We start from the raw sequence: 12,278 nt of genomic DNA, 5'->3' as shown, positions 1-12,278 counted from the left end.
AATTATACTGAACATGTACAGTAATTATTTTCAGTTTAGTTTCTGGCAGGGATATTATATGAATGGTGATGAGATAATTCCATAGACTAAAGGTCTAGTTTTTAATAATACTGTTTTGAGAATTTCTTAGAAATAGTAGTCTGAATACTTTCATATATGTAATATTTATTACACCATCTTTGTGAAGTAACAGTAAAGTGGTAATATCTTCATTTTACAGATGGGATAAGCTCATTTTCAAGAATATTTGATGAACTATGTCAAAGCTCAAGTTTTGTGAATTATCTGGTGGCAGAGCCTTAGATTCTGGGCATACTGGACTAATTAGAATTGGTTACTCCAGGGTATGAGATACTTGTAGAGTTTAAATAGCATCCTGGGACTGAGGCTTGGGGGAATGCATCATTAATGACTTGGGAAAATTAAAGAAGTTATAGAATGATGAGACATGACAGTATATTTAATGGAGAAATCATTATCGCACATAAATTTCTATGGTTCTTCTCTTACCTAATCTTAATTTGACCTTCCCCACTCTAAGTAGTCTTAGTAATTATCATTCCTAATTTATTCTGTTTGATACTACTCTTTTACTTCCTGCTTATCAAATGAGAAAGATAGAGTCCTTGAAAATCTTAAGAAGATTTTATGTGTTTAAAAGGCCTTACATTCATAGCCTCAGTTATATATATATATAAAAAAAACTGAGTTTTATATATATATATATATATATAGTCTTATTTAAAAATGTATTGACCACTGACCAATCTCTTTTTTTAAAAAAGATTTATTTATTTATACATACAAGAACCGGAGTACAGGCCAGAGGTGTGGGGGGTAAGAGGATTCACCAGAGACAGAGTGGGGAACAGAACAGGCAGACTGACTGAAATACATTGCCGATGGAAGCAGCGGGTGAGGCAGGAGAGATCTGCTGCACCACATGGGTAGCTTCCTGCCTGGGGATCGAATTCCTGCTGCAGAGGCTGTGGATAGCTTCACAGTGCTGTGCTTAACCCCTTTGCACCCCCAGGGAGGCCCTACTGACCAATCTTTTCCAGAATTTTTGTCGCATTGACTCTTAAATATATCTTTCCTCATGTTATTTTTGCCAACTCTTTTTTTATTTTTCCAGGTCAAATCTCATTTCAATTGTGAAGTATTCCTTAATACTCAGATGTATACTTTGAATTATTTTATGGTCTCTATAACGCACCTCCACAACTTTTATAACTCTCACTCAGAATAGTATGTAAGTTCTTTGAGAGTAGCCACCATGTGAGTCATATCTTTTTTTAATCTAGGTATGTCATAGGCCAAGGTTGTATAGCCTTTGGCAAATCAACCTCTTTAACCTCAGTTTCTCTAATATAAAGTGGGAATAATTATACTTATTCTATGTGGTTGTTATAAAGATAAAAGAGCACATAAAGCACCCTGTAGGATAGTGTATGAGGGTACCCATAGTAAGTGCCTAGTTGGCTTTCTAGAACCCAAATTTCTAAACATTGGGAAATGTTTTATGTATTAAGTGCAAAATAGAGTAAATTGAGGTGGTTATTGCTTGAAGAAGAAATTTAGGATAACTTGTACAAACAATAGAAATCAGCTCATGGTTTTAAATTTTAAAACCATTGGGGTTAATCATTAAATTCTTTCTTGCATGCTTGTTGCAGACAGAGCACTGTCTGATGTGCTATGGACTATATATATGAGCAAAATGTATAAGACTGTTTCTACCTACAAAGAGCCAGTAGTCTAATATTGAGGATGCTTAAAGACTAAAGGAATGAGTCAGAAGTGAATCAATCGTGTGGGTATGCAAGCAGGGTGTGACAGTTGTGTGGTGTTAGGAAGACTAAACTTTGAATCCCTTACAAAGGACTATACAAAAATAACCTTCAGGACAAAACCTAGATATTTCATATTCAAGCATAAATGTTGACTTTGCTGTTTAGATCTTAACCCTAAAGAGAAAGCAGCGCAACTGTGAAGGAAGCAGCCCATCAGGCTAATCACAGGATAGAAGACTTAAGAGACAACTGGAGATTGAGTATGAGAAGGGTGAACTGAACAAAGTAGATCAGACCATTAAGTACAGGCCCTCCCATTAAGATGAAGTCAGTTAACTTCTCTGTCTTCTGTTCATCTGGATGAAAGACCTAAATGATGATCAATTCTTCATTCTACTGGAGACTGAACATGAAATACTGATACATAAATATTTAGAATGCTTTTCTTTTTAGTGACCATGATTTGGTGGGTGGGTTTTACATGACATGGAGGAGGATATTAATATTTTTGGGGAGGGATGGTACATTTTTATTTCATCTCAAGTTGTGTGTAGTTTGGTTTGAAGGACATTATAGTGGTTTAGGAATCCTAGACAATATACATTCATAGAAAAAGAAATTATTCATTTTATGGATGAGAAAACTGAAGCAAATTAACTACTTAAGCTGCAAGATATGTAGCTAATTAGTTGGCAGAACAGGAACCAGAGCCCACTCTCCCTTTTACCATCAATTACTCATTCTATTCTGCCAGATTTGGGGATTTTCTGAAAATTTAATGTTCATTTTCTTAAGGTTGTTGTATAGTGAATGGATTTCTAGTGGAGAAACACACTTTCATATTATTTGAATGCTCATATATGCATCTCTCATTGATCCACATGACTGGTTTTTTTAGTTAGTGGTTCATTTCTGACCTATGTGAGTAGATTTTGCCAGCCATCAGCATGATGCTGTTTATAATGCCGACTTTGGCATGTGGTTGGATAAGTGGAAGGAAGTACATCACATTGCTGTTAAAAGCTCAGTGGAAAATTTGCTCAATGTGCATTTTCTCTTCTTTGTGGATAAAACGTCAAGTTTAATTAACATATTTCCAGAGGAGCCTGAGTCAAGGTTGTCTCTCAAGAGGAGCATTCTAGAGTTCGAGTTACTGAATCACTTAAAACAGCATGCAAAGTTTTGTGTGTGTGGTGCTTTTTCTGTCAAGACTTTCCCATTGTTTCATTAGCTTTTTAAAGGAGTATCTGAGTGAACAGATTCATACATAATACTAGACTTTTTTCCTCTTTAAAAAAAAAACCCTTTATTATACTAAAAATTTGAAATACTGCATATTGAGTTTGATGTCCCACAAGTAAAAATCACAGAAATGAAAATATGTTTATTGTATTCCTAGAAATATTAGGGTATCATATTGTGATTTTTCTGTTGAAGACTTTTTAATGTCATTTTTTGATCCACTTCCTATTTTGAAAGTCAAAATTACAGTATTTAAATGTGCTAAATATGTAAATAAAGAAATGTTTTACATTCAGAGTGGCTGGAAGATACTAAAATGAATCTTAGTAGGGAGTGAAGTCCTGAATAGTCTGAATTTAGGCATTTTAATGCTCTGTGTATTTTCCCCTTAAATCATTTTGGCACTTTTCCTTGTCTTAGAGTTTCTCCTCCCCGCCGCACCTGTACACACACATTAATGTTCAGTTTTGTCTTTCCTTATCCCTCACCTTCATTCCCCTCCGCCTTTGCAACTATAATTCTAGGACCTGCTTTTTTCATGAAAAGAAACCCCTTTTCTAGTTCTCAGCCTGTTTTCCTATTGTTTCTCTTCTTCCTGGTCTTCATTTATGTCCTCTCAAACCATAAAGTCTGGATGGTCAATTTTGTTCTCTTTACAGCTTTTCCCAACATTGTTATTCTTCCATCTTCTTTTTACCCCCCTTTCTTTTAAATCTCTGCTACATTGAAGTTTTTGTCTTTTGCCTGAATAGCCTTTTGTTAATCTTCACTGTTACCATCTACTGAACAGCCTCACAGTCATTTTTCCTTATTCATTGAAGTCAGACAATCTGCTTACAGTTTTCTTTCACGTTCTTCGCTCTTAATGATCATAGCTTATTTGTGCATTGATGTGAAAAAACCCAGTTAAGTCTAACACCCTAGACTTTCAGTTCCATGACCACCTCATTTCTCATCAGCAATTCACTGCAATCCCATCTCTTTCAAAATAAAAAATGTACACATCCCTTGGTGACCACAGCCACCTAGTTGTACTTCTCACATTGTGACCTTTTCTTGATGTGTGGATCCCTCTCATTTTCCCAGTGTATTAGCACTCTTCCTCTGCCTTTTTGTAGAGTACATGATGTATAGTTTCAGTAGTCTTCCCCTGCACCTCTTTGCCTTGTTTATCTGCTTTGTCCTTGTTCTGCCTGCTTTGTGATTAATACCAAAGGTGGATTGAGATCACTATAAATTCATTAGCTAGACCCTCAGTACCTCAATTTATGTTCCATTCTTTCTCTTTTTTGCAACAATTACTAAAAACATTATTTGCATCAACCATCATTTGCTTTCTTTATTCAATAAAGAAAGCAAATAACTATATCATGGAGAAAATGAAAGCCATATTAGGAATTTTCATCTTTCAGCTGCCTTCTATTACAATAAAAGAGCCTGTCTACTTGTGCTTTGTATCTCATCCTTTTTTACCTTCTCAGGAATTCTAAAATTTCTAAAATGATCTTTTGTCTTAATATATTATTCCACCAGCCCCTTTCAGCTTTCCATCTGCTGATCCCACATCCCTCTTTTGCTACCATTTGACCACATTCCTCCAGTTCCAGCTGAACTTTTTAAAAGCCATTGTACAGACTTATGATTTATCTAAATTATTCTTGAGGCCAGATTCGATTCAGAATTTTGGGATTCAGAAAAGCAGTAGCATGTACATACCTCCTAAAATGTGGTGACTGCGTTAGGGGAAGGGGCAGCACCCTGTAATCATCACACTGCTCTTTCTGTACTGAAATGCGTAACTTTTCACTTTAAGTTGGATAAATAAGGGTTTAGATATAGCCACATGTCTGTTTTGCTTTCAAATAAGTTATATATAAAAATTTTTTTGAGAGCTTTTACATTCTTAAGTTATAGATAAGAGGTTATAGACATGTACTTGATGTCTGTTTTCTTACCATATATATTTTTTTAATCCATTCTGGCTTCTATATCCCTCTTTCCCAGTGACTCTTGCTAATAACTCTACCAGTGACCTCAGGGGTCATAACACCAATGAGTGTTTCTAGTCCTTATCTCACTTGACAAAACAGCAGCCTCAAATACCAGTGATGCCAACTCCATCTAGCACTTCCCTTGGCTTCTTCAGCACCACCTTAACCGGCTCTCTCCCTTCGCTATTTTGTAGGTTCATGGCCGCTTTTGTCTTCTTTCAGTTGAAAATTGAATTATTCTAAGACTTTCCCTTATTCTGTATTTACTCTATTTGTGATCTCAGTATGTCTGTACATTTCAACTAATTGTGAGCTGATGAGTCACAAATACATGATCCAGCTCAGGCCTCTCCATTGAGTTTGATCTTTTGTTCTGTCTGCCACCCCCTCTCTCCTCCTCCTACTTGTTTACATCATTTTGGTGGCTTCCAAATTCTGTTCACTCTAACATTAGAATCTTTGGTTTACCTTGAAGTCCTGCATCACCTGGCTACTGTTCCTCCTCTGAGCTTCATTTGACTATGCTTCCCTCCCCCTCTGCTTTTGCTCCCTCAAAAAACATGATGCCTCCTACAATGGGGCCATTTTACAAGCTACTTTCTCTCTTTGCTTTTGCTTTTGCTTTCTATGTAGTTAATTCCTACTCATTTTTTACATATTTTCTCAATTCTCACTTTTCTAAGTATTCTGTTTATCTTCTTATCTATGACAGTAATGCAGCTATAACACTAATAAAAGAATTTTTTTTTTACTTTTCTTTTTGTAATGTATTTTACCCAGGATGCTACAAGCTCTCTGAGCATAAATAATATGTCTGCTTTTGTTCATAGTGCTTCTAGCATAATGTGTGGGATATTGTAAGAAGATAGCAAATATTCTGAATCAACTATCATTATCTTTTTTAATTTAATTTTAATGTTATTGAGGCTACATTGGTTTATAACACTGTATGTGATACAGAGGTATAGGATCACATGTCTTCAGTTGTATGTTCACCACACCACATCCACCATTTTCTAATTTTCAAAAATAATTGATATATATGTGTACATGCACGCGTGCACACACACGAGTGTAGCATATATAGTCAGTAGTTTAATGTGGAATACATGCATATATATTTTTAAAAAGATCAAGTGTGTTAAAGTCTTACTTTGATGTGGTGCATAATTATCCTCCGTGTTCTTAATAATTCCTTTTTTCTACAGACTACTTAAGGAAGTAGTCAAATATTTCCCTTAAGTCTAGCATTTTGTGCAAGGAAAACATATGCAGTGTTATAGCAAAAATCAACAGACTCTGAATTTTCTCATTAGTTTATAGATATCATAGGATTAAAAATAGTTTAGCCATCTGCTAACTGACCAGACAATTTTAGTAGTGTGAAAGGGCGTGGTAGGAGAGGGAGATACAGGATCTAGGTATAATGTCAGAACAAACTCAGTGTAGAAACCACTTCGTGACCTCTTAATACTGAAACTTAAGAGTCAGTTCAAAATTAGGAAAAGATTTGGTGGGGGTTAAGCATAGCAGAGTCCTGACAATAGGGGATTTCCCAGACTAGGGGACAGGAGGATTTTAGTATTTTAAAATTTCACTGAATTTTTTTAGAGGAAAGAATGTTTTTATACAGACATGAATTCTGTGAAATAAAATTGTAACATGTATTTATACAATACACATGTCTAAAAAATCAATTAATTATCTTTTTACATTTTATTCTTTATCTAGGAAAATCAATAGATTGCCAGTCATCTCAAAGTGAATCTGAAATTGTGCCAAAAGTTGCTAAAATGACTGTTTCTGGAAAGAAGCAAACTATGGGATTTGAAGTGCCTGGGTAAGGGTTTTAACCCCTCTTCCTCCTCTTTTTTTTTTTTTTTTTTTTAAATTCAGTGTTGTCTCTTACTATGCCATAAGAAAAAGTATCTATTTCAGTTTTGCATAAATTTATTATTAGCATTGAAGGATCACAGGCCCTCTGTATGATGTTCTATAAAGTGAAAGGGTAAGAGACCAGGCTTTATTCTAGACTTATCACTGTATATACTTGATCTGTCTCACTGTCAAATTCATCTTATAAGTTAAATAATTTACAGCTACTTGAATATAAAAGACTATCTTGTGAAATCTAGTACTGAGAAATAAGGGATCCCTGTGCCACTAGATGGCGCAGGTAAACAGATTTTGGGAATTATTTGTAGTTTGTAAATTATGGAATCATTAGTTAAAAATTTTAGTTCTTGTCTGCATAAATAAATAAGTCTTTAAAAAATTTTACTATTGTTAAATTTATATTTTCATATTGGTTAAAATGTATCATTATAACAAAGACATAAAATGTAAAATTAAACATCCCTAGAATTTCAAATATCTAATGAAAAATAATAATAAGTCATATGCCAGTAGCATTCATTTATTCTTTCTTATCACAGTCTCTAGAATTCTCCCAGGAGTTCTCAAAGACAAGGAAAGTGGATTGCTAGGGGCTTAATAGCACAGTTTGAAAACATTAATTTTTGACCTCATTAAAATTTTGCAAAATTTTCAATCATTCCCTCCTTCATCTACTACTTGTAAATTAGATATATTTGTCTGCTATTTATATAGATAAGAATCCTTTTGATCAGATATAAACAATTGAGGTTTTTTCCCAAACTTCAAGAAATGTAAATTCAAAGATCATGTTGTTTCTCCTTTGCAGCATTCTTCTATCTAAATTTATGTAAGTATTATGAGCCTTGATTAGGAAGAATCTTAGTGATCACCTAGTTTAATTTTGGAATTTTATAAAAGCAAGATTTTATTCACTAGATTTCAAATTCAGGAAGAAAAGAACTCATGTAGGATATAATAGACCTTAGTATATGTTACAGACATGATTGGATGAATGAAAAGTTAATTTTTTTACTTTGGGTAATTTTAGCTGATTAAAGTAATTTTGAATCTGATTTAGTCACGGAAAGTTTGATGTATGTTTATTCTCTCTGAATTAGGGTTGGGTTATCAGAATCATAATTACCTTTTTAATTGTTATTTCTTCAATGCCATTTAATCTCATTATGTGATATTTTCATTGAGAAAGGAAAATAAAATAAATAGAATATACGATTCCTTGTTCTAAGCATTTTATTCTCAATACAAAAATAATTCAGAAATATTAGAAAGCAACATGCAAATAAGTCCAAATTAATATGTTAGAAGTAAATGCATAGTTATCTATAAGATTAATTATAATAAATGAATAATAAATCACCAAGAAATAAAAATAAATACTAAATACAAGTAAATGATTCTTTTTTTTTTTTTTAAAGATTTATTTATTTATTTATACAAGCACTGGGTACACTCAGAAGTGCAGGAGGGTAAGAGAATTCACCAGAGCCAGAGCAGGGAGCAGAATAGGCAGATGGACGAAGTACACTGCTGAGGGGAGCAGCGGGCAGCAGGAGAGGTCTGCGCCCCATGTGGGACCCTCACCCGGTGGCCGGGGATCGAACTGGTGCTGCAGAGGCTGCGGGCAGCTTCACAACCCAGCGTTCAACCGCTGTGCCACTGGGGAGGCCCAAGTAAATGATTCTTGAAAACTAATCTCTGTACTTTGTAAGTGCAATGTGCAATGTAAGCTTTTCCCAATCTTACAAGGCTATGCATGATTCATGAGGACAGGGGTCATGAATGTCCATGTTCCTTTCATGTTTAGATATTTATTGAGCAGACCTTGGGGAAATGCATTTTTTTTATTTTAAAAATAAACTTGGAAATAGTATAGAAGCTTTTTTTAATTTATTTTTTATTTTTTTATTTTATTTTATTTTTTTTAAATAATAAATTTTATTTTTATATTCCCCCATACAACTGCACATGCCCCATTCTGACCCCAATCCCTCCCCTCCTGGCCCCCACCCCCCAAAAAGTGTCTCTGGTTCATAGTTTTTTGTTGATTTTGATTTTCACTTTCTTATAGTTATTCATTTTCCTGATCCCTTATTTAAGTTTTCTAGATTCCTGCTATGAGTGAGACCATCCGGTATTTTTCTTTTTCTTTTTGGCTTATTTCGCTGAGCATGATCCCTTCGAGCGCCATCCATGTTGCTGCAAATTGCATGTGTTTATCTTTTTTGAATGCTGAGTAATATTCCATGGTATATATGTACCACATCTTCTTGATCCAGTCATCTATTTTTGGGCATTTGGGCTGTTTCCAAAGCTTAGCTATTGTAAAAAGTGCTGCTATAAACATAGGGGTGCAGGTGTTCTTTGGAATTGATGTTTCTGTGTCCTTTGGGTAAATACCTAGGAGTGGAATTGCTGGATCATATGGAAGCTCTATGTTTAGTAGGTCCAGAAATCTCCACACAGCTCTCCATAGTGGTTGGACCAGTTTGCATTCCCACCAACAGTGCAGGAGAGTTCCTTTTTCTCCACACCCTCGCCAACATTTGTTGTTGCTAGTTTTTTTAATATGTGCCATTCTCACTGGTGTAAGATGGTATCTCATGGTAGTTTTGATTTGCATTTCCCTGATTACAAGTGATGTTGAACATTTTTTCATATGTCTGTTGGCCATTTGCATTTCCTCTTCAGAGAAGTTTCTTTTTAGCTCTTCTGCCCATTTTTTGACTGGGTTATTTTCTTTGTTGTTGCTGAGTCTCATCAGCTCTTTGCAGATTTTTGTGATCAGTCCTTTATCATTAGTGTTGGGTGCAAAAATGTTCTCCCAGTTGGTGGGGTTTCTCTTTGTTTTTGTTATTGTCTCTTTTGCTGTGCAGAAGCTCTTTAATTTGATGTAGTCCCAGCTGTTTATCTTTGCCTTCACTATCACTGCTTTGGGTGATGTGTCTGTAAAGATGTCTTTGATATGCAAATCACGTAGTGTTTCACCTATATTTCCTTCTATGTATTTTATGGTTTCAGGTCTTATGTCTAGTTCTTTAATCCATTTTGAGTTGATTTTCGTGTATGGTGTGAGGTAGTGGTCAAGCTTCATTCTTTTGCATGTAGCAGCCCAGTTTAGAAGCTTTTTTTTAAAAAAGCAGAAACAGCTTATGAGTTGATATTTTGATGTGTTCCTTGGAAATTGAAGTCATTGGAAAGTGAAGGTCTGTAGGTGAAGATTGAGATACGCAGAAATGCATAATATTGCTTAAGGACCAAGCTTTATTTGATTAAGTACTTTCACTGAATTTTGGGGGGGAATTTATATTCTGATACCATCTCAAGAAAGCATAGAGAAACGTAAGGGAACTTAAGGGAGTCAGGATTTCAGCATCATAGATTTCTTGACAATGTAATTCCCAGTGGCATCTTACAAAAAAGACGATAATACTTTGCTAGAAAAAGCTGAAATAACAAATGTTTTTTTCACTAATGTTGAAAATAGTAAATACCTCTCCAGAAATTTTGTGTAAGTAAAAATGGCTAGAACCTTGCATAGAGAACACTCTGTTTAACCTCTTAAATCTCAATCATTAGCTTCCACTCTCATTCAGGTAACCCAAGAAGATTCAACCTTTAGATTCATGTAAAATTGTTCCCACTGTTGGAAAGACTATAGTCATTTTGTAATACCAGATAAGTCTACAAAATTATATCAAAAAGCTCTTGAGAGAGCATTTAACCATCTTACTTCCTCTTTCATACCAGTATAGTACTAAACCCAGAATGGACATTTTTGTTATTTTTAAAATAAAACTGTATTAACTTACCCCTCATTTATAGTATTATGTAAGTTTTGGGAGTACAGCTTCACACCTCAATATGTATATATGTATACCTTACATTGCCCACTACAAAGGTCCTAGTCAAACTATCGTATTGACCCTCCCTGTACTCCTTCCTCTCACCCAGTCCTCTACTCCTTCCCCTCTGGTAACAACCATATTTTCACACAGTTTTTGAGTTATTTCTGTTGTGTTCTCTTTGTTTATTTGCTTCATTATTTATATTCCACAAATAAGAGAAACCATCTGGTAATTGTTTTTTACTTTCTGATTTCTGTAGCATAATCTCAAGTTCTATACATTTTGTTGCAAAAGAAAAAATTTCTTTTTTATAACTAATACTATCCCATTGAGTAGATATACTGCAACTTCTTTATTCAGTCATCTGCCAATGGGCATTTAGTTTGTTTCCATGTCTTGGTTATTGTGAATAATGCTGCTATGTTTTCATATTCCTTGGATAAGTTATTAGGAATGGTATTGCTGGATCATACAGTATTTCTATTTTCAGTCTTTTAAGGAATCTTCATTTTATTTTCCATAGCTGCACCAATTAAATGTAAAGAGAGCTCCTTTTTCTCTGCACCTTTGCCAACACATGTTGTTTCTAGTATTTTTGATGTAGACCATTCACACTGGTGTGAGGTGTTATCTCATTGTGGTTTTGATTTGCATTTCCCTAATAATAAATCAAGTCGAGCACTTTTTCATGTGCACTTTGGCTTTTACTGTGTCTTTCAACAAGTTGTATTCAAACCTTCTGTCTACTTTTTTGAGTGGTGTGTTTGTTTTTTGGTTGTTGTTGTGCATGAGTTCTTTATGTACTTTGGATATTTAGCCCCTTGTCAGAGGTATGATATTAAAATATCTCCCATTGAATAGGCTACCTTTTCATTTTTTTGGTGGTTTCTTTTACTCTACAAAAACTTTTTATCTTGATGCAGTCCCATTTATTTATCTTTGCTTTTGTTTTCTTTGACATTGGAGTCCAGTCCCCAAAAGATATTTCGGTGGTTGATGTCCAGGAGTATATTGTTTATGTGGTCTGAGTATTTTGTTCTCAGATTTTATAGCTAAGTCTTTAATTCAGTTTGAGTTAATTTTTGTGTATGGTGTTAAATAGTGATCTAGTTTCATTTTTATGCATGTGACTGTTCAGATGTACCAGCACCATTTGTTGAAGAGGCTTTCCTTTCTCCATTGTATGATCTTGTTTCCTTTGTCATAAATTAACTGGCCATATATGTATGGGCTTATTTCTTGCCTCTCAACTCTATTCCATTGGTCTCTGTGTTCCCCCGCCCCCCAATACCATACTATTTTAGCTTTGGTTGCTTTTAGCATAGTCTGAAGTCAGAAAGCATGATATAGAATGATCATTTTTAGACCTCATCATGGAGATTGTAAAAACATTTAACAGTGCAGAAGTTTTTATTAAGTACAGACTTTCATAGGATACTTATCTAAATGCTTTGATTCCTTTCTTTTCATACTATAAAATTTATTGAACTAGTTCATCGTTTTCCTAA

At 34.6% G+C, this 12,278-nt stretch overlaps 1 protein-coding gene across 1 annotated transcript in view; it reads left to right on the top strand.

Annotated features, from left to right (window-relative positions):
* Positions 1 to 12,278, top strand: part of HBS1L (HBS1 like translational GTPase) — an 83,503-nt gene that overhangs the window by 38,917 nt on the left and 32,308 nt on the right. The window contains exon 5 of the mRNA XM_037520432.2: positions 6,758 to 6,866. Coding sequence (XP_037376329.1) covers positions 6,758 to 6,866 — 109 coding nt within the window. The remainder of the gene's footprint in view (positions 1 to 6,757; positions 6,867 to 12,278) is intronic.

The sequence above is a fragment of the Talpa occidentalis genome, unplaced genomic scaffold (assembly GCF_014898055.3).
Source record: "Talpa occidentalis isolate TD23 unplaced genomic scaffold, MPIMG_talOcc4v2.1 talOcc4.2, whole genome shotgun sequence".
NCBI classification, from domain to species: Eukaryota; Metazoa; Chordata; class Mammalia; order Eulipotyphla; family Talpidae; genus Talpa; species Talpa occidentalis.
Note: the sequence above shows the minus strand (reverse complement) of the source record. Positions and strands in the feature narration are given on the sequence as shown.